The sequence below is a fragment of the Chrysemys picta genome, chromosome 3 (assembly GCF_011386835.1).
Source record: "Chrysemys picta bellii isolate R12L10 chromosome 3, ASM1138683v2, whole genome shotgun sequence".
In the NCBI taxonomy this organism is placed as follows: Eukaryota; Metazoa; Chordata; order Testudines; family Emydidae; genus Chrysemys; species Chrysemys picta.
Window position 1 is genome coordinate 206602672 of NC_088793.1, and position 26479 is coordinate 206629150.

Here is a 26479-nt window from a genome sequence, read left to right on the forward strand (position 1 = left end):
TTCCACATTGATTGTTTCCCAACAATTCTGGTTCAGACAAAAAGAACAGGAGTACTTGTGCCACCTTAGAGACTAACAAATGTATTTGGGCATAAGCTTCCATGGGCTAAAACCCACTTCAAGTGGGTTATATATCTTCCTACTGTATTTTCCACTGCATGCATCCGATGAAGTGGGTTTTAGCCCACGAAAGCTTATGCCCAAATAAATTTGTTAGTCTTAAGGGGCCTTGTTCTTATTGCTGATATAGACTAACACGGCTACCACTCTGAAATCTGGCTCAGACAGGATCAATTTCTAAAGACAAAAGTTTTTTTCCCCCCCTAACTACTAGCACCACAAAATCCATCTGGGATGTTCAAAGAAAAGTGGGCTCCTTCCAGCTCATATATCATCACCATAAAAGATTCACCAGGTCAAATTCAGCCTTGTTTTGCTCCCAAGACACTGTGGCTGCACAGTTGTGAAGGTAGAATTCCATTCTACAAATAGACTTCAGCAATTCTACTGATGTGCCTGCCAGAACGGAATCCTTCTCTCTCCCCATAACTAGAGGTGCACGGACTTATTCATCACTAAAGCAAGCAGTTATGATATTGAACACAAACCTGGAGAAGATCTGTCAAGGAAGAAGGGACCACTGTAAGAGTATGTAACATCCTGGAATTTCCGAACTTTTCAAAGCTTGATTTCACAGCACCTATGTTATTATTGCTAGTTTTTTTTCCATTTAACATTAGAGGTGCAGTAGTGCCCCATGGGTTGTCTCTCATTTAAAGGCAGGGGCTCATCCTCTTTATTTTGAATGAATTTATCTTGCGCATATCGCACAAATTTACAGCACAGTGGGTAAAAACACTCAAGTACTGAAAATCCCTAGAAATTTCAATGAAATATTACTTGGTAAAAGTCCAAATTAATGTTAAAGTGGGAGCTTCTAGAATGTTCAATGCAACTTTTCTCAAACTCCTTTAACTTACAGCGGCTGGTTCACGATGCATGCTTTCCATATAACAAAGACATATTGACAGCATTCCGGGGGACTTTCCTTAAACAAAATCAGAATGGGACACTTAATCCCAAATAAGAACGTCCACACAGGGACTTGCACCGCTATAACTAGAGGTGTGAATTAAAGCTGATTTGAGTTATTTTAATGTAAGTTTGTGTGCAGATGGGGCCTCAGGCACAAAGGATGGAAACCAAGCAGGGGGGCTCCCCAGCAGGTGAGGCAGAGCTGGGAAGCCAATCACTCCTGCACAGCTGGGTAGCTTAATTGCATGATCAGAGAACAGGAGACTGGGCTTCCAGGTGCTCAACTCCTTCCACATATCTGCACAACAGCCCAGTGCCAGGGAAATCCAGCTCTGTTCACCGTGTCTGAGTGCTCCCAGAGCCAGAAAGTGCCAGCCCTGCCTCGCCCAATCCAGAGCAGTGCGTTCAGAGGGTGGAGTGGGCAAGTAGCAGAAGTCCCACAACCCCTGAAAGCTGGCGAATTTAATCCAAGTCAGGAAGGATGACACATCTGCTCTGGAATGAAACTTAAGTACATTGTTGGTCAGCCTGGAAAGAGGCTTTTTAAAAACAAATTCTAAATCCATTTGAGCCTTTCTTGATTTAGCCAATCGCTCTGGGGCCCAGCAGGAAGACATCCTGCCAGGCACAGTAGCTAGGTTCCATAACTATTCTTCTATGATTCAGCACAAACCCTGTAATCACAGGGAAGCCAGGAGATGTGGACCATTTCATTTCATTGTTCACGGTTTCACATACATGCTCTTTCAGAGGACATCTACCTTAAAGGTGGCATCTTAGGCAGCTATCAGTCAGGGGGCCTTTCAGTATGTCATTTCTAGCAGCAGCCGGGAACAAATCCACTGTCAGTGCAAAAGTTCCAGATTTGATTCGGACTTTGGGTAAAGACAACATACTTGTAACACACAGAAAGGTCCCTTCCAAGAAGACTTCCAATAGTGAGGTTATATTACACTTTATTATGGGAGTGCCCCAGAGCCTCAATCAGGATCTGGGCCCCAGGCCATAGAGTAAAACAGTCCCCACCCTGAAGAGCTCATAATCTAATTAAGACATGACAACAAGTGGGTGTAACAACCAGAGGGAAGAGGAGGGCAAGCGACCAACACGTGGGCACCTAGTGACATACACAATTAGCTGGCCTGAAGTCAAAGATTTGGTTTTAAAAAATAAAATCAGGATACTAGCAATCCTCACTAGCCATTTGCCTGGGTGGTGATAACCTGTGGAGACCAAGCCCCACTGCCCCGTAACCTGAGCCCTGCCACCCAGGGCTGAAGCCCTTGGGCTCCGGCAATAGCCCCGGGCTCCAGCAAGTCTAAGCCAACCTTGGCAACCCCATTAGAACAGGGTCCTGACCCACAGTTTGAGAACAGCTGGATCAGAACATTACCGGTTACTGTCTGCAGTTCTGATGTCTACATTCCTAGAAGGATGTTGACAAACTACAAAGGGCTCACAAGAATGATTCAAGATCTGGAAAACCTCCCACAGAGGGAAAGTTTAGGAATTTCAGCTTATTGAAGAGAAAGTTAAGAGAGACTTGATCAGGGTCTGTACGTAGCTATATGGGGAGAAGATTTCTGATAGCAGAGAGCTTTTCAAACCAAAGACACAACAAGACCCAATGACCGGAAACGGAAGTTAGATAAATTAAGGATGAAGACAGAGTGCAAATCTTTAAACCCAGAGGGGAATTGGCAATGGGAAGAACTTATCTAGGGATACAGTGGATGTGATCAACATAGGAATTCCTGGGTGAAATTCTCTGGCCTGAGTTGTGCAAGAAGTCAGACTAGACGATAGTCCCTTCCGGCCTCAAAATACATTAACCCCTCTCACTCCTTAAACACCAGAGACCTTGTGACCAGTCCTTGGTGTCAGCCACAGGATTCCCATTCGATGGGAAGCCACAATAAGTAGTGCACTTCAAAGTAGCAGCCAACCCACTTCCTATTCCATTTACCTCCCCCTTAAATCCCATCTCAAACCTACCGTACAAGCGTCTCCCAATATTTTCCCCTCTCTAAGCATCATCCCATTATTCCTACTTATTTGCCTTTTACCACCCCAAAAACATTTCTTCCCCTCCTTGGTGTGTATAGTCTTCTCTTTCTTGTAGTTTATGTGCACATGCACACACCTTGCCAGTGAACTCAGCTAGAGAGAGAGAGAGGGAGAGACAGCGCGTGCGCATCTTTACTCTTTCTGCATAAATCCCTCTCTTTAGTCCACTGATCATTGTTGCTATTCTTTGAACTCTAATTTGTCAATATCCAGCTGGTAACATGCCCAGAAATAAACATAATAGTCTAAGTCAGTGGTTCTCAAAGCCAGTCCGCCGCTTGTTCAGGGAAATCCCCTGGCGGGCCGGGCCGGTTTGTTTACCTGCCGCGTCCGCAGGTTCGGCCAATTGCTGCTCCCACTGGCCGCGGTTCGCCGCTCCAGGCCAATAGGAGCTACGGGAAGCAGCGCGGGCCGAGCGATGTGCTGGCCGCCACTTCCCACTGCCCCCATTGGCCTGGAGCGGCGAACCGCGGCCAGTGGGAGCTGTGATCGGCCTAACCTGCAGACGCGGCAGGTAAACAAACCGGCCCGGCCCGCCAGGGGCTTTCCTTGAACAAGCAGCAGACCGGCTTTGAGAACCATTGGTCTAAGTCACCCTAGAGCTGTAGAGAGAAACTATTACTTCCCTGCTCCGTGTTGTGATTCAGCCTCAGAGTATGAATATGCAGCCCAAAATTGCGCTGGTTTTTTTGCAGCCATATCACATTCCAAGTTTCTGTCCAAGTTCCTGTCCTCTCACCCAAGGTCTCTTTCAGCGTCACTGCTATCCAGGTTTCTGCTGCCAATTTACAGTTTATTCAGAATATTTTAGCCCAGATGTGTTCATTCAAGTTGCTCAGTCATTGATTGCAAGTTTCCTTAATATTCTTTTCTTTTCACGCAATTCCTCCCCATCAGTAGAGAGATGCTCTTAAAAACCCTACACATTCGCCAGACCCAGAAGAACGTAGGCAGAGAGAGACACTTTTGTTCTGGGTTTTTAATCTGCCTAAGTTTTGTGCAACATTTACATACCATGTGGACAGACACTAAGATAAACGGAGAAGAAGCCATTTTGACTCTAATGCTTCTCCTGATTAAATTATCATCTAAGTAACCGAGGGGCCTCTTTGATCCCCATTTGCCTGGATTTGTTAACCAAAAGACACATGGTTAACTAAGATCTCCGGTGCCCTCTGGCTTCAAGAACCTCAAGAGTTGGCACGGGAATTTTTTTGTTCTTGTTCTTCACCTGTCATAAGCAGGTCTATTAAATCCAGACATACCATCATCCATCAATAAGGTTAGCACCCAACGTAAATGTTCCTGGTTACACCAGTGGGTCCTTTTACAACATCCTAGGATCAACTCTGAGTATCTGCATTGCCCTAAAGATCTCAGAGTACAAATCAGTCTGAGATTTAGTGCAAAAGGGTTTTCACCGCAACACGAAATCCACATTTGAAAATCACGTTCTTGAATATGGTGTGTCCACATCTGGTCTGGGTCTAATCCAGCCAGGCACCATCAACCAAAACAAGCCATCTACACTTGAGCAGATCTAGCCACCTGAGCATCAGGTAAAAGCTAGGCCAGCATGGTGCAGTAATGGAAACAATACTTCCTGCTGCTTCTCTTGCTAGAATTCAGGCTTCAGTGAATTCACTGATGCCAAGGGCATTTCTAAACACTTTGCTGCAACTGGCGCCAGGGGCAACAGTATGTTCCTAAAGGAAGAGCTTCGCTTCATGAGATGAGGCAAATAGTGCCAGGACGGAGGTGTAGAAGGCTAAATTTCAGTTCCCTTGCTCAGGCCAAGAGACTATATTAGCCAAAGGAATTACAGCTCATAAAAATCTTCAAATGCTATTGCTATCTATCATTCCAGTAACTTGAGCACTCCGGAGAAGAGAGACAGGTGCTCCTGCAGTCATGCACTAGGGTGAGGGCATCAATACAAGATCTTACTTAGACAGACAGGGCATTGAGGAAGACAATGTAAGAGTTTGCTAAATAAGTCAGACAACACAGCATTTGAGATACATTTGCCTTCACCAAGTAGGCAAAGAAATAAGAAGAGGGACACTTGTTTCTAAAAGCTAACTCTGATGTCCAGTAATCTCATTTAAAAGTCTGTCACAAGCACAATTCTCTCCCCTCTGAAAAAGCGTGCCCATTTTTGTCAGTTTTTCCACTAAGCTAAGATTCATCTAGCCATTCACAATTAGGCTGTATAAAGAACTAAGCAAGACAGGTCCAAGTTTTAAGTAGCATCCTCCCCCATAACCTCTCAGGTCTGGTTTTTCCTCTGAGTTCTCCAGTGAAAACTCATCTGGCCCCTCATTTCCACCCAGATTACTGCAATTTCTTTATCCCTGGTCCCTCTGACACACTGCCTTCTTCCACTCCATCCAAAATATACTGCTGGCAAAATCATCTTCCATGTCCATCAGAGTGACCACATCCTCCACTGCACAGAATTCAAGCTGTTTGTCTTAATATTCAGAGCCCTGCATAGCTCGGCCCACCTCCCTTTTATCCATCCTTGCCTCATTTTCCCCTGCAGAGGCTCAACTACCCGTATGTCAGCTCACTCTCCATACCTTCTTCACTAGGTCGTTCCCCCACCCCAAGACCCACATGAGGCTACTACCCTCTCCACATCCACTCCTGGAGACCCACTCCAGCCAGGAGTCCTATGGGTAGCTCACTGACCAATGAGGACAAAGTAATTTGGGAACCATTTACATATCCTATTTTAAAAGTGTTGTTGACAGGTAGACCTAAGTTACGCCCCATCATCCTACACTGCCTGTCTTTAGATTGGGAGTGCCTCAAGGCAGGGATTGTGCCGTCTTCTTTGGTTGGAAAGTGCCTACCTTGCAGCAGAGAGAAGGGTCGGGTCTCTAGCTACCAAAAGCAGGGATAAGAGCAGCACAGAAGCTGGGAGCACCACCACAAGGGAGTTCTTGGCGGCACCTGCCCCCAGTGCGAGAGTGGAGCTGAGGAAAGTGAGCTCCCACTAGGCGCTCAAGCCACTCTTCCAGGCTAGCCGGGTGTGATGTGGAGGTGAGGGAAGCAGACTCAGCCCAAGCTGTGGAACTCCAACACCCCCAAGACCAGAGAACCGGTTACACTATGCATGCCCTAAACGTCCATGAAAACCAGGCCATATACCATGGCCCAAACCTACCCACCCTTCTCCGTCACTCCCAAAGAGTCTCACTGCGAATGCTCTTCACCCACAACCCAAATCCCCTACTCCCGAGTCACTCTGCCCTCAGGTCCTTCAAACCCACTGCTCCCTCCAACCCCACAAAACCCAGAGAAAGAGTTCTGTAAAACCCACCAGCACAACAAGCACCCGCCCCACCACAGCCCTCCCTCCGGGGGTTCCCACATCCATCCCCACTCAGACCCACTGCTGGACAGGCTCTGACACCCCTCCCTCCCAGCCAGGCTGTAAAGGGATTTCCAAAGCACCCGCCCACCTCACACTGGGGCCCATACACCCCACACACACCTTCTGCCCCCCCAGATACCCCCTCACAACCCCACCCACCCTCTTCATAAAGCACCCATTGCAGAAGAATGAGCCCTCCAACTAACCCTGCTCCATAAGCCCACCCCCCCACACACAGAAGCCCCATATCCCCTACAACCTGCCCCCTGCCTTCCCCCCACATTCAACCCCCATAAACTCCCCACACCCCACCCCCACTTCTACTCTGACACATTCTGCCCCACAAACCCCCATCTCCCACACACACCAACCCCCACCGTCAGCTCCCCACGCCTCATAGCCCCCCACTGACAGTGCCCCACAGCCCCCCCACACCCACCGACGGCTCCCCATGCCCCATAGCCCCCCCGACCGTCACGGACGGCTCCCCACGACCCACAGCCCCCCCACATACCCTAACGGCTCCCCACACCCCATAGCCCCCCGCACACACCCCGACGGCTCCCCACGTACCATAGCCCCCCCACACACACACACACCCCGACCGCCCCCCCCACCCCATAGCCCCCCCCCCACACACACACACCCCGACCGCCCCCCCACCCCATAGCCCCCCACACACACACACACCCCGACCGCCCCCCCACCCCATAGCCCCCCCACACACACACACACCCCGACCGCCCCCCCACCCCATAGCCCCCCCACACACACACACCCGACCGCCCCCCCACCCCATAGCCCACACACACACACACACCCCGACAGCCCCCCCACCCCATAGCCCCCCCCACACACACACACCCCGACCGCCCCCCCACCCCATAGCCCCCCCCACACACACACACCCCGACCGCCCCCCCACCCATAGCCCCCCCACCCATAGCCCCCCCACACACACACCCCGACCGCCCCCCCACCCATAGCCCCCCCACACCCCGACCGCCCCCCCACCCATAGCCCCCCCACACCCCGACCGCCCCCCCACCCATAGCCCCCCCAACACACCCCATAGCCCCCCCAACACACCCCATAGCCCCCCCACATCCCGACGGCTCCCCCCGCGCCCCATAGCCGCTCACCGGGGCACGCAGCTGGGCGCCGAGCGGTCGATCTCCCAGGTGGCGAACAGGTTCATGGGCACCGGGACCGGCCCGGACCCCAACGCCCCGCACGGACCCGCCGGGGGCCCGGCCGCGCCGCCCGCCCCGGGAGCCGCCCCCAGCGCGCCCGCCGCCGCCATCCCGATCCCGCCGCCGCCCGGGAGCCGACACTGGAGGGGGCGGCGGGAGCCCCAGACCCGCGGCGCGGCGCAGCCTCCGCCCCAGCGCCGGGCGGGCCGAGCCGGCCTCCCGCCGCAGCCAATCGGACGGGAGGGGGCGGGACCCGCGGGACCCGCGCCCAACCAGGGAGGAGGGGCGTGGCCATCCGGGGAAAACAGCCAATGGGAGCACGGAGGGCGATGTTGGTGGGAGGGGCTCTGCTGGGCGTGGTTACGTGAGGCGATGGCAGGGGCTGCTGCTCGGAGCTGGGAGGGGGGCGGGTCCCAATGAGCCCAGACCCCCCCCCCCCCCGCCACGATAGAACCCGGGGGTCCCGGCCCCGCCCCCCACGATGGACGCAGCCCCGCGGGATAGAACCCAGGAGTCCTGGACCCGCCCCCCATGGACGCAGCCCCCCCGGGATGGAACCCAGGAGTCCTGGACCCGCCCCCCATGGACGCAGCCCCCCCGGGATGGAGTCCTGGACCCGCCCCCCCCCATGGACGCAACCCCCCACCCACCCCCCGGGATGGAACCCAGGAGTCCTGGACCCGCCCCCCCCCATGTACGCAGCCCCCCACCCCCCCGGGATGGAACCCAGGAGTCCTGGACCCGCCCCCCCCATGGACGCAACCCCCCATCTACCCCCCGGGATGGAACCCAGGAGTCCTGGACCTGCCCCCTCATGGACGCAGCCCCCCGGGATGGAACCCAGGGGTCTGGCACACATTCTTTCTCCACCTCTTCAAAGGCACCCGTGTAAGGGGCAACCAAGGCCTAGCTCCCAGCAGGGCCACTGCCTGGCAGCTCGAACAGGCTGAAGGTCCAGGGGGGACTAGCCCCAAACTTGATTTTCTGAACAGAAATGGACCACACACTTAACAGCAGCACTTGGCCTCCGAAACCCTTCATCGGGGAACTCCGCGGCCAGCCCTGGGGCCTCTTTCCCATAAAAAGCACTAGACACGTTTAAATGCCCTCTTTCCCAGACACCACCCGCTGCTACAACTATTTCACAGTGTAATCCTACCCAGGGGAGCACGGTGGGCCCACCTACAGCTTATACTGAATGGGACGAAACCCCAATAGAAACCTTGCACCTGTACATCAGCAAACAAGTACTCCATTTAGACCGGAACTCCCCACACAGCAGCTGCAGACTAGAACCAGGGCCATTCCTGGTGCTACTTAACAATTCCCGAGCCAAGGTGGTGATCCCAGAGCTAAGTATTCAGGTGAATTTTGCTAGGCACACACCCCAACCTCACCCAAAAGCTGACTTTCTTGAAAAAGGACGTGGGGGAAGCCTGAAGTGAATAGGAGATCATCTTCGTTTATGAGACACTGAAACTGGTGAGTTTTCATGTTAGAAAAAGTGTCTAATGATATTTTGCCAAAACATCTCTCACAAATTGATTGATCTAAACATTTCAAATCCATATTCCTCAGCAAGAATGAGTGCATGGGACTTATTATACGTGACAGCTTGGAACCTCTGGGAGCTGGGCAAATAGTCTAGTCTTTTCAAGAGCCTGGTGGAATTTAGAAGCAAGATGCACGTCTCCAGAATGTGTACATTCCGTGAGACAAGGACGAGTTTCCATCCAAGCCTGATTGTTTTACTCCCTGCTGGCTCTACAAAATACCCAAAAGACACTGTCTATCTGAAATTTGGCCTGTACAGGGACTTAGAGGAGGATTTTTTTTAAAGTAAATTTTAAGTTAATCAGACAAAGTATTTTTGAGATGGGGGGTGTTTGGGAGGGAAGGTTTTTAGGCATTTCAGACAGTTCGGTACATCTTTGGAACATCATAGCTCAAACCTGAGTTGGTTTACAAGCCCCACATCTTTATATAGGCACTGTCAGATTGGATTTGACAAGGGCTCTAGGACTCTATCTTCAACAGGGACCAGCACCAGCCACTTCAGAGGAAGAAGCAAGAAAACCTATAGTGTAACTAACTGGCCAGGGTTAAAGCTGGCCTGAGGCAATCTGCAGCATGAAGGTTTATATATCCCTGTAATTCGTTTATCTAATGAACGTCTAGATGTTCTTATCCATATGTGTGTCCAATCCTTTCGGGTCGTGCTAAGCTCTTGGCCACAATGATATCTTGTGACAGAGTTCCAAAGGGTAATTATGCATTATGTACAAAGTATTTCCTTTGATCGGTTTTAAATGTGCTGCCTTTCAGTTTCACTGCAGGGCTCCTTCTTCCTGAACTCTGAGAAAGGCCCAATAGGAGTATCCACTTTACCTTCCCTGCCCCTCCCCTTATTTTGTATATCTGTGTCCACACAAGAACATTGTATCAAGGGAACTAAACTGGTTTAGGAACATTTAGTGAAATGGGTGCAACCCCCTTGTATGCCGTTCTTGCTTGGGATTAAGAATGTCTTTCGGAGCCTTAGTTCAACAGGGCTATTAAACCCATTCCCTACTAGTTTCTCATGTAGACAAGGCCTCTGTCGTGTCCTTTTCTTCAGCTCTTCTCTATGCTGAACAGTCCCCATTGTCTCACTGTCCTCCAGTGGATGATTTGCCAGGCCCCAGTCATTGTTTTCTCTCTCCAGAAGCCCTTTGAGTAGTCCAGCCCACCGCACACAGGCCTCACAGCCATGCCCAGTGCCGTTTAGGTAGGAGATCTGTACAGTGCAGCTGTCCTCTGCTGTTACTTCTCCTCATAGGAATGTGATATTCCTGGAACACCCAAGGCAAAGCAAACCCCTAGGTAACCTGACTGTGATTTCACTGCTGGAAGCAAGACGGAGCATGGCCGGATCCCTCTGGTGCTGTAGCAAGCACTCAGCCGAGCTATCGTGACGGACAGTCCATACTGAGGCCAGGACTCCTGGATCACAGTTTGTAGCTTGTGTCAGCCAAGCGCGCTGCATCCACCATTTTCCATTCCCCTCCCTCCAAGCTCTCTGTGTGACACCCTCTCCTGTTTCTCTATTTCAGGGACCACCCGCAACTCCCAGCACTCTCCCCTCATGCCAGGGGCTCTGTGTGTATCCCATTCCCCAGGGGCTGTGTATGTCTTCTGTACCATTGTCCTCCATTTGCCCCACTCCATGGCAGGTGGACTATGTGGTACCCCTTTCCCTCCCATGGCAGGGGCTCTGTATGCACCCACATTTCCCCTTCACCCCCATGCCTGGGATGGTGAGCCCCCACTGTATTCCAGGCTCTCTTTGTGCCCCCCCCCGCTCCCCCCAGGGTCCCTACTGTCCTAGTCCCTGCTTTTTCCTCCCCATTTCCACTCTCCCGGCCCCAGGTCCCCGCTTTCCCGTCTCCTGCCATCTCTCCCCCTTGGGGCCCTGCTTGCTTTGCCAACTATCTCAGCTCCATAGCAACAGCTCTCATGTGCTTTAGGGTCTAACACTTCTGAGTCCTTCGTGGGAATCCTTCATGGAAAGCTTCTCTGATAAGCTGCTAGCCGTTATCATTCCTGAGTCATGCGTTTTGGGGCTTATTGTTCTGCAGGCAGCTAGCAGAGCGCTAACCCTCTGGGCCACCCTCTCCTTTCAGAGCAAGCTGGTGGAGACGGCCACTCCAGTCAGGGCGCGGGCAGTTTCCACACAGCACCCCAACGGAAAGAGCTTGGGGCAAAGTCACTGCCCTGGTCCCTTTGGAGTTGCACCAGATGAGCCCGATTCTGTTCCCGGTCTCCCCTGCTAGGGGTTCACCCACAGCAGGGGAGTCTGCAGGGAGCATGCAGCCAGCTGTGCTGGTTCTATGCTGCCCTCCACCACACAGCTCCCGCGGCTCCAGGGCCACGCTGGAGGCGGGAAGGAGGCGTTTCCAGGGTGCACTGAGTTCTAACTGACGGCAGCTAGTGGCTAGTCCCTCGGCACATGGCAGAGCAGCCCCTGCCTCCACAGGTACCTGGCCCTTTATGTTCTTCGCAAGTCCCTCATTTCAAGGCTCCCATGTGGGGCTGGGATCTCTCTGGGGCCTTGATTTCAGCACTTCCAGTTCACAAGTGCATGGTCTGTGCTGGCTGGTATCCTGCCCGCTCCCCGGCTCAGAGCTATATGCTGCACTCCGGGGTATGCAGTTCCATGCCAGGCGAGTTCTAGTAAAACAATGGAGTCCTGCTGAACACCCCCTTCAGAAGGATGCTCTAAGTGAAGTGGGAAGCGTTCTCCTCTCCGTGGAAATCCTGCTCAATCCACACAAGTGTCCATGGAACAGAGACCCCACAAGGCTCTCTGCCTCGGCGTCAGACGGCGCTCGCGCCCGCCGCCAGGCTCCCCACCTCGGTGTCAGACGGCGCTCGCGCCCGCCACCAGGCTCCCCGCCTCGGCGTCGGACGGCGCTCGCACTCACCACCAGGCTCCCCGCCTCGGCATCGGATGGCGCTCACACCTGCCTCCAGGCTCTCCACCTCGGCGTCGGACGGCGCTCGCGCTCCCCGCCAGGCTCCCCGCCTCGGCGTCAGACGGCGCTCGCGCTCACCACCAGGCTCCCCACCTCGGCGTCGGACGGCGCTCGTGCTCACCACCAGGCTCTCCGCCTCGGCGTCAGACGGCGCTCGCGCTCACCACCAGGCTCCCCGCCTCGGCGTCGGACGGCGCTCGCGCTCCCCGCCAGGCTCCCCGCCTCGGCGTCAGACGGCGCTCGCGCTCGCCGCTTTCTGGGAAGTAGGTGGGTGGGTACCTGGTGTTGGCTGGCAGGCAGGCCCCTCCTGCCCTCACCAGAGGCTTCCTGAGCAAGGTCTGGGCCAGCTTCCTCCTTCCAGACAAGCTTGACCTGCCTGGATTTGCCTAACACACCCTCAGCCCAGCTACCCCTGCAGTACACCCGGAACAGCAGCCACCTGGGCACCGTCCTGCAGCCCTGCACGTGGTAGCACAGCCTCAGCCAACACCTCGACTCACACCATCAATCCTTTACAAGCAACACTAGTCCCAGCCTGGTGTGGCAGGCCTGGGGCAAAGCCGCTTCCTGCTCCCTGCAGGTACAAATCACCCAGCTGCTTTGCTTGCCTGCAGGGGCCCCAGCAGTAAGGATCCAGACCCACTCTGGCTGCGCAGGGCAGGCTCCTGGGAGCGGAGCAGCTGGGAACTCCGAGTGACTGTTCCCTGAGAACTGCAGCTCCGGCCCCAGCTTAACGGAGACACGCAGCCACTTCCAGGAAAAATTCAATCAAACCCACTTTCAGTTTCTCTCCAAGTTTTCCCCTGGAAAATCCCCACGAGCTTTGGCCAGAAGGAGGCACAACAGGATGCCCAAGCTCCTCCGCACTCCAGGGCCCACGCAGCCCAGAACGCTGGCAGGCACCACAAGCCCTAGGGGGACAACACGGGGATTCAGCGGAAGCCCCAGATTCTGCTGGGGGGAGGGGACCTGTTGCAGGTGATCTAAACACTAGGGGAACAGGTGTGCACCCAGGGATTTGGGGGTGCTCTGGACCCCAGGGCTGCATGTGGAGATCCAGGGATTTGGGGGTGCTCTGGACCCCAGGTGGGTGGTAAGGTGGGTAGAATCCATGCAAGAAGGGTCCTGAGTCAGCCTTGATCTCCCTGTCCATCCCGAGAAGAGTGAGACGCAGCTGCCCTGTGGAGCTGCAGTGACACCCAGTGGCTGGTTTGGGCAATGCTCTGTGTCTTTCTCTGTGTGTCCTTGGTCACAGGCAGCCCCTGCACCTCTGGGTGAGCGTGTCAGGTCTCATGACATAGATCCCGGCAGGCACAACTCCTAAATCACTCCACACTTCTGAAAATTGTACCCCCAATTTGGATGTAAAGTCTCCATGGGTTGGATGATCCATCACATCCCCGGGGGAAATTGTTCCAGTGATTAATTCCCCTCACTTAACAATTTGTACTTTATTTCTAGTCTGACTGGCTCTGGTTTCAGCTTCCAGCTGCTAGATCTCATTCTGCCTTGTCTGCTAAAGAGACCTCTCCTGTCCGAAGGCTTCTCCCCAAGTAGGTGATCAAATCACTTCTTAATCCTCTCTCCAATAAGCTACCTAAATTGTGCTTCTTCCGTCTCTCTCTGCAGAGAAGGTTTTCCAGCACTTGCATCTCTTTCCAGTTGGTCAACATTGATTTTTAAGTGTTGATCCCAGAATTGTACAGACCGGTCCAGTAATGGGCTCACTAATCCCGTGCTGGCAGGCGTCTGCCACAGACCACCTCGCTAGGGAACAGGATGATCTGCTCCTTAGGCATTTGTCCGTAATGTGGAGGAAGGAAAACTGTGACCATGGGAGATTTCAACCTGGGGGCTGTTGTATTAATTTTGATGGACTACGTGGGCCCGAAGGTCTTAACACAACCCTGTGGCTGTCCCGCATTAAACAGTGTTAAACAAAGTTTGGCGTTTGGCATACAAAAACCTCAGCCTGCTTAGTGCCAGGGCAAACTCCCCATTAAACATCCTGTTAACCTTTTATGGAAGATACAGAAAAGAAGGAAAGGCAGTTAAATCCTTTGAAATGTCAAGTATTAGGTCAGGCTCTCATTTTCCCACTGTTCCTTGTCCCCTCTCCCTTTGGCTGGAGAGAGGTTCCACAAGGACCCACCTCCCTCCCCCAGTTTGACAGTCTCTTAGATCATATTGAAGATGGGAAAACTGTCCCTTTCGGGGAAAAGAGAAGAAGTTGTGAGAGTCTCAACCTGTTTCCTAGAAGACAAAACAAGGCAAATGCACACAAAAGGGGGGACAAAAGAACAGCGAAGATAGAAAATGCAGCATCTGTGTCTGGTGTCGATGCTAACTTGCAACCTCGCTTCTGGAAAACAAACCACAGGCCCAGCACACGGTGAGACCTGGCAAACTGGTACCAGCGTCGGGCTCTTTACAGCATTGCATTCAGCTGCCTTTCTCTGTCGCAGGCTTACAGCAGCGATGCAAAATATACAGGCTTAACTGGCTAAGAGAGATTCTCATTGGACAGAAAGAAATAGGAAAGACAATAAATAAGGTGGGGAAGGAAAAGGACACATGGGGTGGGACTGGAGACACGGTTTCACATCCCAGGTGGTGTTCACAGGGCCGGCTCCAGGGTTTTTGCCACCCCAAGCGGCGGGGGAAAAGAAAAAAAAGACGCGATCGCGATCGGCGGCAGCTCCACCGCGCCGCTTTGTTCTTTGGCGGCCGGTCCTTCCCTCCGAGAGGGACCGAGGGACCTGCCGCCGAAGAGCCCGACGTGCCGCCCCTTCCCCTTGGCCGCCCCAAGCACCTGCTTACTGAGCCGGTGCCTGAAGCCAGCCCTGGGTGTTCAGGATTTGGATGGCACCAGTGGACGTGGCAGTGTTGTCTGGATCCCTTTCTCTGGCCTGCACATCTCTCAGGAGCAGGGAGACAAAGGCCCGTTTTGATTTAGGTGGAGCCAGCCCATCCCTCCTGTATAGACTCCTCCTTTCCTCCTTCCCAGTTCCTTCTAAACCTAAACCCCTCCTCCCTACACCATCGTCTCATCCACGCACTGAGACCCTGCAGTTCTGCCTGTCTAACTGGCCCTGTGGGTGGAACTGGATGAATTTTAGACTATGCTACCATGGAGGTCCTGGACTGCAATCTCTTACCTAGCAGCCGAAATTTGGCCTCCAGCAACTCTCTTACCTTTCTCTATGTCACTGGTACCTACACGTACCACGACCACTTGCTCCTCCCCAGCACTGCACATAATCCCGTTGTCTTGAGTGGTCCACAACCTTTACACCCAACAGGCAATTCACAATGCGGTTCTCCCAGTCATCGCAAACCCAGTTATCTGTATTTCTAATACTCGAACCCCCCATAAATATTACCTCTCTCTTCCTAATAACTGGGGTTCCCTCCCCCGGAGAGGTATCCTCCGTGCTTGCAGATACCATGACATCATCTGGAAGGAGGGTCCCAAATATGGGATTGTTTCCCTCCGCCACTCCAGCTTCATGTTCTCCTGAACAGCACCGAGGCTGTCAGACCGGGGGTGGGACCGTTCTACTGTGTCCTGGGAAGTCTCCTCTATGTACCTCTCTCTGTCTCCCAGTGCTCCTCCAGTTCAGCCCCTCTGGTCTCTAGAGCCCGTACACAGTCTCTGAAGGGGCTGAGCTCCTTGCACCGAATGCACACATATGCCACCTGCCCACAAGGTGGGTAATCATCCATGCTGCATTTGCTGCATTCAGTGCAATTGACTGGCTAACCCCACTCTGCTCCTGGACTTCTGCCTGCATTCCTTTCACTCCCGCAGCTTTCGTTGTTGGGTTGGTTGGTTTGGGGGATTTTGGGAGGGGGTGTTTATTGGCCTTAGAGAATGTTAATCAGGTGTATCTGGGTCTCTTGCTCCCTCTCTAACCTCCCTCAGAAACTGCTGTTTGCTGCTCCGCTTCATTAGCTCCAACCTACCAGGAGAGTGCTCCGGCGGCAAAGGCAGTACAAACTCACACTCAGGGCGCCACAAACTCATTCAAAGAGAAGTTTTCCAGTTGCTTCCATCCCAATGGTGGGCACCTGGGTAACAAGCAAGAGGAATTGGAAATTCTCACTGATGAGAAGAAATCGGATACAGGTAACTACACTGAAACCTACTGGGACAATTGGCATGATTGGAATGTTACAATCACTGGGTATAAACTGTTCAGGAAGGACGGGGGAGGGGACATTCTACACTGAAGGCATCAGAGGGAGGGATAGCTCAGTGGTTTGAGCATTGGCCTGTTAAACCCAGGGTTGTGAGTTCAATCCTTGAGGGGGCCACTTGGGGATCTGAAGCAAAAATCTGTCTGGGGATTAGTCCTGCTTTGAGCAGGGGGTTAGACTAGATAACCTCCTGAGGTCCCTTCCAACCCTAACATTCTATGATATATTACCTGCTTTAAAGTTATTAATAACTCAGAACCACAGGCTCTTGAATGCACATGGGTCAATGTGCTAACGTACCAAGTCCAGATAGGGGTGCTGGTGGGGATCTGTTGCAGACCTCTGAATCACACCAGAAAGCAGAATGAGTTATTCCTTCAGCAATGGTCTTTAATATCTGGAAAGAAAAACTGTGTTGTTATGGGGGATTTCAGTTGGGAGACATGCTGGAATTCTCAATAAAACATCAGTGAGTTTCTAAAAAGTAAAAACAACAGGAGTACTTGTGGCACCTTAGAGACTAACAAATTTATTTGGGCATAAGCTTTTGTGAGCTACTGCCCACTTCATCAGATGCAACTTTCTAAAAAGTATGGATGATAATTTCTTGACACAAAAGGTATTGCACCCAACACAAGGTTACTCTATTGTGGACCTCATTATGACAGATAAAGATGAATTAATCACTGGGCTGGAAGTTGGTGATTGCCTAGGAACCAGTGATCATGACCTGATTACATTCAATATGCCAAACAAAGGACAGTCCCAACCAGTAATACACATACTTGGTGCTTCAAAGGGCTAATTTCCCAACGCTGAGGAAAATGATGAGTGACACATCAGTGGAGACCATTAGGTGGCCAAAAAGCCATGATTCTACAGCCAGGAAAAAGCATAAGTCTGGCTAAAAACCCATCCTGAGTCAGTGCAAAAGTGAAGGCAGCAATTAGAAATTACAAAGGAATACATAACAAATGCAAAAAGGGGGAAATAGATAGCAATCAGTATAAATTAGAAGTTATGAAGTGTAGAAAATTGATAAGGGAAACTAAAGCCATCAGGGAAAAATCCATGGCTTGCAGGGCTAAAGGCAATAAGAAGGATTTTTTTTAAGTATCTTAGGAACAACGGAACTCCAAGCAATGGTACAGGCCCATTACTAGATGGAGATGGTAATATTGTTAATAACGATGCAGAAAAGGAAGAAGTAGTCAATAAATATTTCTGTTCTGTATCTGGAAAAAAACAGGATAATGTACTCTTATCACATGAGGCTGATGAAATTCTTTCCAGCCCATGATCAGAAGACCTGGATAACTTGCACCCAAGAGTCTTTAAAAAGTTGGCCAGGTTCTTTTCAGGTCAACTTTTATCTTAGACAACATTTCTTAAACCAGGACATTTTGTTATTCTTAACCAATCAATGTATTAATTCACCCAGAATCACAGCAGTAGAAAATCAACAGTTCTTCAACCAACTGTAGACACAACCAATGTTTTAGGCCATGCACTGAACACACCAATAGTAGTCTTGCAAGCAATTGTCATGGACTAGGGTTGAGGCTCGGCAGTTACAGCTTTATGTTCTACCTGATAACTGGTGAGGAAAGAAAGCAGAAGAAATACAGCATTCCGCTGATACTAACACGGGACCAGCTCCGCTAAAGAGTTCATATGGATCCACCTAATTCGAAAACAAAAGAGGCATCTCGAAAAGACGGGTGCAGCACTTTGCTGGGCTATTCCATGGTCCCGCTACTGTCAATTCACAGATGCTAGAGGAACTAACCCAGCACCCCACACATAAAGAAATTGCCTCATCACCTACCATTGAGGAGGTATAAAAAGTTATCAAACAAAGTCAGGTAAATCGCCAGGCAAAGACAACATACCAGCGGACATTTTTCAACTTGCAGGCCCCCGAACTGTTAACTATCTGCATTAACTTATTAAGATCTCTGGGAAACTGAGAAAATTCCTCTGGATTTCAAAGATGCAATCATAGTTACACTATACAAAAATAAAGGCAACAAATCTGACTGTGTATCTCCCTGCTATCTGTAGATGGTAAATCCTTGCTCATATTTTACTCAATCATCTTGTTGAAACATTATCAGAGAAGTATGAGAGGGGCAGCGTCTGACGAAGTGAGTATTCACCCACGAAAGCTTATGCTCCCATACGTCTGTTAGTCTATAAGGTGCCACAGGACTCTTTGTCGCTATTATCAGAGAAGCTTCTACCAGAGATGCAAAGTGATCCATGGGGCCCTACACAAGCCTATCACAACATGTGGTGTACTTCATCCAGTGCATTAAATGCCCCAGCAACAACTATGTGGGTGAAACCAGACAATCACGGTGCTCTCCAATGAAGTCACACAGAAAATTGATCAAAAGACAAAAACACTCTATCCTTGGTGGGTGAACACATTTCACAGAGGGATCCCTCTATACCTGACCTCTCAGGCCTCATCTTCAAAAGGAAACCTGCACAACACCTGCAAATGACAAGCCTGGGAGCTTAAATTTCTTATTTTGCTAGACACTAAAAATCATGGACTGAACAGAGACACTGGACATATGGCTTACAACAGGGGTTCTCAAACTGGGGGTCGGGACCCCTCAGGGGTCACGAGGTTACTATACGGGGATCATGATCTGTCAGCCCCCACCCCAGACCCCGCTTTGCATCCAGCATTTATAATGGTGTTAAATATATGTAAAAGTGTCTTTAATGTATAAGGGGGGTCGCACTCAGGGGCTTGCTACGTGAAAGGGGTCACCAGTACAAAAGTTTGAGACTCACTGGCTTACAACAATCTGTAACCCACTAACCACCCAGCTTTGTTTTTTTTTTTTCTCCTTGACCGCTATGGCAGGAGGGGCGTTAACCGGCCCCTTCCCCTTGAAAGGTCCCTTGAAACATGTGCAAACTCCTTATGCCCAAGAATCTGTCCCACCGTGTATTGAGCTGTGACCGCTCCCAGCCCTGGGCAAGTGCCAAGGCCCGTCTCGCTTTCCCACAGAAGCGATTCCCGGCCCCCTTGTCCCGCACTATCCTGGGACCGCGGGTTCCCGCTATGTTGTCGCTGCCGGCAGGAGGGTGTGTGTCCAGCGGGGCATGGGTCCGTGCTGGCGGCTAACGGGGAGACAGGCCGCTCAGCGGCAGCCCCCCCCCGGCCCCACGCGGGAACAGCTGTGACCCCTCCCCAGCAGGAGCGACCACCCAGCGCGGCCTCCCCGGGGCGCCCCGCGAGCCGGCGCACAGGGGCCGGGCCGGGGCTGCAGGAGGCGCTGGCCGAGCGCTGAGCGCCCGGCGGGGCAGCGCCTGGGACGGGGCCGAGCCGGGGCGCTGAGCTCCGCGGGGCCAGCGCGCAGGCAGGCGGGGAGGGCCGCGCTGCAGCCGCAGCACCCGGGCCCCGGGGCCGGGCATGGACCTGGCTGCGCCGCGGCCGCTCTCCCCGCCCCGGCTCGCTGCGCGCCCTGGGGTCCCGCTGCAGGGAGAGCCCCGGAGCCGCCGGCCGCTGCCCGCCCGCCCGGCCTCCCCCGGCTCGGAGGGGCCCGCAGCCGCGGGGAGCGCCCGGCTCCGGCCACCCAGCCCGGGAGCAGGCAGTGGCCGCTTCGGGGAAGCAGCATCGCGGCGGAGACTGGCGCTAGGTAAAGCCCCGCTCCGCGCTCGGCTCCCCGCTTCCCAGCGGCCGGCACACGCCGGGCCCGGCTGGGAATCGCCCCCCATGTAGGAGAGCGAGTGACCCGGGGCTGGGGCAGCCCTGAACCGGCTGCCGTGGCCTGGCAGGGCAGAGACACGGGGCCGGGGGGGGGGGCATGGAGACAGGGGGCCATGGAGAGAGGGGGCTGGGGGGGGCATGGAGAGAGGGGGTTGGGGGGGCATGGAGATGGGGGGGCCCTGGCGGATAGGCAGCCATCTCCGCTGGTGCCCCAGGGTGCCAGCTGCATTGGTGGGGCCAGCTGGGCTGGCGCCACTGAGGAGGGCAGGCAGAGAAGCAGAGGGCACTGGCCCCTGCCCCACTGTGTGGGGGGAAATAGGGGGTTGTATGAAGTCTTGTCCCATCTGGGCTACTTGGCACTGCACAGCCGTGTCTCTCCTGGCCTGGGCAGTCCCGGCTCTGATGGTGTTAGCAGCAGCTAGCGAGATGCCAAATGTCTGCAAGGGAATCGGAGCTCGTGCCCTGGCCAGTCTGCGCCAGCAGTGTGGGCCCAGGAGCTGGTGGAGCACCACAGAGCCATGGCCACAGAGGCAGGCTGGTGCTCCAGGAGCTCTGGGTGCAAGAACTGGTCGACACGCTGGGGGCCGGAGCATTGGTGCGTCTGGGCAGCCAGGGTTCGGTGGGGACGGCAGTGTGGCCGTGGCCAGAGGAGAGGCATAGGATCAAGTGACGTATATTCGAGCTGGACAGTGTAGGACAGGCCCTATGGGCCGTTCTCCAGGGCTGTGCCCAGGCACTGGGGGGCTCCTGCCCCTGTCCCTGGGAAGTCCATTCCCCAGGAGAAAGGCTCTCTGTGGCAGGGACCCTATTTCTCCTCCTCTTACAGCCACAGCATGTCCGCCCTTGCTTAGCTGAGCTGGACCCACTGAACTCCTGCACCCTTGAGTCCCTGATCTCAATTCCCTCCAGTGGTCAGCATTTTTCTGGGAATGTGGTGCCCACAATAGAGGACGCTGGGCCTGGCCCGGCGGTGCATTCAGGGGCTGCCCCCTGCTCGGCAAGGTGGTGCCTCTGGGCCTGCAGCCCTCAGTCGCATTGCCCGTTTTCACTGCCCGTTGCATTTCCGGGTGGTGTCTGCGCTGACGTCCACTGTCACCCCCAGGACTCTGCCTTTGCTGCCGGGTTCAGCTCCTCCAGTGGCAGCCGCTGGTGTTTAACCACGTCGGCTAACCCGGCTGGGAGCAGCCTCCATGGCACCATGGCCCCCATGCGGGAGGCCACGGGCGCTGCCCCAGTGGTGGGAACGAAGGGAAAGTATAAGGGGAAAGGCTGGTGTAGACAAGGGCTTCGGCTCTCAGCTGCACTGGCTCCTAGGTTGGTTTCTCCCATTGACGGGGGGTGGCTTAGCTTGTTCTCCCAGCTGGGGTAGCTGCATCCATCCCAGCTGCGTCTCAGCTTGGCCATTTCTGCCCACGGTGTTAATCTTGCTGGGTCCCTCGGGCTCATTTTTTCTGTCTTCACTGTTGATCACAGCTCCCCATTTAGTGTCACCCGCTGCTCACCGCTCACTTCCAGATCACAGGTGAAAACGCTTAATGAGTGGGGACCAAGCCAAGGCCCCTGCTGGATTCCTCCCCCCAGCCCATGCACTGGAGGACGTTCGTTTACCTCTGCGATCTGGGTTGTGCCCCCTTGGGCATATGCAGCAGGCCCCCGCCTTTAACTGCATGATTACATGCTATTTTTCTCTGGGCCCAGGTGCTCAGCAGGGCCCAGCAGAGACCTCTGCCAGGGCGGAGTGTGGGTCAGCATAACATCCATAGCCTCAGACTGCTCCAGGCTTAGTCGCCGGCCACGTCAGTTCACAGGGGGCTTTGGTGCCTCCACTGGGACAGACACACTCCCGTCTCAGCCCGGGGGCTGGCTTCTCTCCAGAGCAGTTGCGAAGCAGCAGCAGTCAGGATCCTGGCTCTGCTCCTCCTCTTTTCCCCATGCAGCAAGCCGCAGCAGCTGCCCCAGTGCTGTGCCCAGGCCAGAAAGAGAGACGGCCCCAGGGGAGGGGTGGCATCCTCCCTGGTACCTGAGGAGGACACGCTGCACGGACGACGGAGGAGGAGGGGGACGTATCAGGCAACGCGTCCATGCCCCAGCAGTCGAGGAATCCAGAGCACGAAGCTAAAACACAGGGCCCAGATCACACCACGCTGGATGTGAGGGTTGGGGCCCTGGCAGTTTGAGTCCGTGCTCTGGGTTTCTCTGTGCACAGCGTGAGAGGTCTGGGCACGGGAGGAATTTATCAAATCGAGGCCCTTGGATGTCACCAGGCAAAGTGACACTACAAGACTTATCAAATATCACCCCTTCACATTCACGCGTGTTAAAGACTAGTGAATTGTGCCGACACAGAACAAAATAAGGTGCCCCTACGAAGGTCAGCAGGGACACAGAAACCTGGAGCAGTAACAGCTGCATTGGCGCTAAGGGTGTCACAGGGTTTGTTTAATGCAGAGTTTTGCACCATCTCCAAAGTTCAGATACAGAGACACTGAAAACCGATTTGCTATTTTGTGATCACAGTCTCGACTTGAACAAAAATTTGATGACGGGCTCTTCGTTGTAGCAGACGAAAGTCGAATAAGATGCAATGGCTGGAAATTGAAACTAGACAAATTCAGACTGGAAATAAGATTACATTTTAACCATGAGGGTAATTAACCATTGGCGCAATGTACCAAGGGTCATGGTGGATTCTCTGTCACTGGCAATTAGGGCTGTCAATTAATTGCAGTTAATGCAAGCCATTAACGCAAAACAAATTAGCTAGATTTTAAAGAATAGTCATGATTAATCACCATTTTAATTGCACTGTGGGTTGGCAGGGGTATGAGGGGGGGCACAGGGGACCTGGAACAGGGATGCTGTTGGCAGGGGTATGATGGGGGGTACAGGGATGCTGTTGGCAGGGGTATGATGGGGGGTACAGGGATGCTGTTGGGGGGAATGACCTTAACAATGCAAAGCAGCACCCCTCCCCCTGCTGCCCACAGCTGACTGGGAGAGAGGTGGCCGGGAGGAACGTGCTGCCCACCAAGGCGGGGGAGATTTGACCACCACTCAGAGCAGAGAGAGTCCTACAGCAAAGGAGCTGCCTGACTGACCCGTGTCTTCCTCCTTCCAGGATGGTTCCCCCACCGCCCGTCAACAAGCCCCATGTCTGCCTCTCCACCGTCCTCATTATGAGCAGCTTGGTGCTGATGGATGCCTACCTGGTGGAGCAGAACCAGGGCTCCAGGAAACTGGGCATCTGCATCATGGTCTCGGTGGGCGACATCTGCTTCCTGCTGGTGCTCCGGTACATGGCGGTCTGGGTCGGGGCCGAGGTGAGGACAGCCAAGCGCGGCTATGCCATGATCCTCTGGTTCCTTTACGTCTTCGTGTTGGAGATCAAGGTCTACTTTGTCTACCAGAACTACAAGGCTGACCGGAAGAGCCTGGACCTTCTGGCACGCAAAGCCCTGACCCTGCTGCTGTCCATCTGCATCCCTGCCCTCTACGTGCTGCTGGTGGCCACCGAGCACATGGACTACGTCCGGACATTCAAGAAGAAGGAGGACCTCCGCAACCGCCTCTTCTGGGTTGTTATTGACATGCTGGACGTGCTGGACATCCAGGCCAACCTGTGGGAGCCCCAGAAGAAAGGGCTGCCCCTCTGGGCCGAGGGCCTGATGTTCTTCTACTGCTACATTTTGCTCTTGACTCTCCCTTGCGTGTCCCTGTGCGAGATCAGCATGCAGGGGTTCAGCATCGTGCCGCACCGGATGATGCTCTACCCCATTCTGAGCCTGCTCACCGTCAACATCGCCACCCTCTTCATCAGGGGGAGCAACATGGTCTTCTTCCGGGACGCCCGGGTCTCGGGCATCTTCATGGGCAAGAACGTGTTGGCCATTGTGCTGAAGCTCTGTATGTTTGTGCAGTACCGGAAGCAGCTGCGCCACGGGCCGGTGGAGTTCAGCGCCGCACCCCAGCACAGCGCCGCGCCCCAGCCCCAGCCTGCCCTGCAGCTGCTGAAATCCCAGAACCAGACGCCTGGCCCCGAGGCCCTGGGCCGGGAGAACACGTGACCTGAGGCGGGCACCGCAGACTGGGCATGGAGTAACACGTCTCTTTGGGGTTGGACCCTAACGATGGCAGAGTACCGTTGCCTGCCGAGCCCCTGCCCAATGCTGGTTCCTCCAGGAAGTCTGTGAGCGACCCTTCCTTGCTTTGCACGGACAGACTGACCAGCCACATCCCAGCTGAGCACGGGGCTGGGGAACGGCACGGCGTAGAACAGCCAATGGTAGCCAGTCCCTGAGGCCAGCTGGTGGATCCTGTAGAGAGGCTATCGAAGGGGAACAGGCAGTGCCAGGCGACAGGGTCTATCCCTGCTTGCTCCCCTGTATTCCTTCAATTGCAAGGGTGTCGCGGCGCGATGGCTCTGCGGTGGGCCTGCTGGGAATGTCCCGGGGGGACACAGTCTCCATGGACTCCCTGCACAGTCACTGTGAGGTCAGAGTCAGGCGTGGAGTCTAACAGTGCCGGGGGGCACCCGTTCTGCCCTCGATTGTGTCTCCTGGGCCCCTCTCTCTGCACGCCCACACGTTCCCCCCACACACACACACATACACCGCTGCCTGTTCCGTCCTCGGGAGTGCAGGATCCCCCAGGGGAGTGGTGCTGGTGCCGGAGCTGCCCAGACGCCCAATGGGACTCATTGGCTTGTGGGCCTTCTTCATGGGCATCTTCCTTTTTCCAATAAATGAGAGTCCAAGCCCTGCAGCCTCCTGGCGTCTGTGTGCAGCTGCTGCCTAATGCTGCTAGTGTGGAGGCCAGTCGGGACAAGCGTGGGTCCTGCGCTCTGTGAGGGCTGACAGAAGGCATGGGGGGTGGGTAGGATTATGGGACGACAAGAGCTGGCTCATTGTTAAGGTTGCAACACGGCTTCTGTTTGAATTTTCCATCCTCTCTGAAGCCTGCGCCCCCAGTCAGATGGGCTTGGAAAGTGCTAGTTCAGGCCCCAGGGGAGAGTGTGGGGCACCTTTGGGGGTCACTGGATCAAAGGGTGCCCAAGATAAAGCCTTCCAACATGATTGGTTGTGTAAGACCTCAGTTTCTTATAACCCATTTGTTGCAGCTTAGGGACGGACGGGGCAGGCAGACAACAGGACAGTATGCCTTCTTCTCAGAGCCAAGACACAAGCTGTCGTTCTAAGATTGGATAGGCTCATGAAGTCTACGGGCAAGGATCCATTGATGGTGGTTCATATTGGCACTAATGCCACTGGGTCGCAGGATATCTCACAGATAATAGGTGATTTCAGGGAAATTGGAAGCATGCTGAAGAAGAATGAACCAAGGAAGACAGAATATTCTGGAAGCAAATTGCTGTCTAGGTAAGTGGTGTAGGGTGGAGAGTTTGGGTTTTGTGGAACATTGGTCCACCTTCTATGGGGAAAAGGGGTTGCATAGTTTGGATGGCTCCACCACAATAGAAGGGGGACCAATCTTCTCCGGGACAGGTTGGATAGAGTGTTCAGGAGGGGGTTAAACTAATAGCAAAAGGGGAGGGTAGAAAGATGGAAGATATGAGTACTGAGTTAGCACAAAACTGATATGTTGAGAAGCAAATTAATCAAGACACCAAAGGACAGGAAGAGAAGGAATTATTGAATTGCCTGTACACTAATGCTAGGAGCCTGGGTAACAAATAAGGAATTGGATTGCTCATTTATGAGCATAAATTCAACCTAGTTGGGATTAATGAAACCTGGCAGGATGCTTCGCACAACTGGAAGGTTAAAATCAATGTTTATAACCTAGTTAGGAAGGATTGAATGGGCAAAAGGGGAGCGGGTGTGGCACTCTGTCAAAAATGGCATTACCTGTTCCGAATCACTGATCACTCCAAAGAAAATGACCTTGAATGCTTATGGATCAAAGTCCTAACAGATAAAGCACATTCTTTCCATTCTTCTGAGTACTGAATCTCCAACAAGGATCGTCTGTCTTCCTTGGATGGTTGGAGAATTCTTTGCAGGTAAACTTGCTTTTCTTATCCGTTGGGCTGAGCTGGCTTCTGCATGCGTGACCTGTACATCTCTTTGTTCCCTGGGAACTGCTGGATCTTGAGACGCATCTTCCATAGTTTCCACTTCGAAGAACCAGTATTGTTTTAACCTCCTAGCTGTGTGTAATTCCTCCTGCGTCTCTTCTCTCTGCTGGCCCCCGTTTGCCCATCCTCATCTTTCTCCATCTGTACGGAAAGACATTGTGACCTCTTCCTCCGGCAGTTGTGAACTGCCAGGTCTCCTGTCTGACTTCCACTCTCAGCTCCATTCTTCATTGAACTTGGGGTACGGGGGTTTCCCAAATTGTC

General features: G+C 53.5%; 2 protein-coding genes across 4 annotated transcripts in view; one reads left to right on the forward strand and one right to left on the reverse strand.

Moving 5' to 3' along the window:
- Positions 1 to 7884, reverse strand: part of LOC101947291 (phosphofurin acidic cluster sorting protein 2-like) — a 108959-nt gene extending 101075 nt beyond the window's left edge. Inside the window, exon 1 of one of the 2 annotated variants that reach the window (XM_065589880.1) lies at positions 7627 to 7884. In XM_065589880.1, coding sequence (XP_065445952.1) covers positions 7627 to 7787 — 161 coding nt within the window. In that variant the 5' untranslated portion in view covers positions 7788 to 7884. The remainder of the gene's footprint in view (positions 1 to 7626) is intronic. The other variant, XM_065589879.1, reaches the window with a different exon arrangement.
- A 12028-nt stretch (positions 7885 to 19912) lies between these two features.
- LOC101953611 (transmembrane protein 121-like) lies at positions 19913 to 24882 on the forward strand. Of its 2 annotated transcripts, none has more exons than XM_005293504.5 (2): positions 19913 to 20050; positions 23240 to 24882. In XM_005293504.5, the coding sequence occupies exon 2, from the start codon at positions 23241 to 23243 to the stop codon at positions 24183 to 24185; it is 945 nt and encodes a 314-aa protein (XP_005293561.2). In that variant the 5' UTR covers positions 19913 to 20050; position 23240; the 3' UTR covers positions 24186 to 24882. The 2 variants fall into 2 exon arrangements, with proteins under 2 accessions (XP_005293561.2, XP_065445966.1); XM_065589894.1 differs by lacking the exon at positions 19913 to 20050 and adding an exon at positions 22630 to 22768.
- The last annotated feature ends 1597 nt before the right edge of the window (positions 24883 to 26479 follow it).

Coding starts and splice junctions, on each gene's coding strand:
- LOC101953611 (XM_005293504.5), top strand. CDS start 23,241: ATGGTTCCCCCACCGCCCGTCAACAAGCCCCATGTCTGCCTCTCCACC.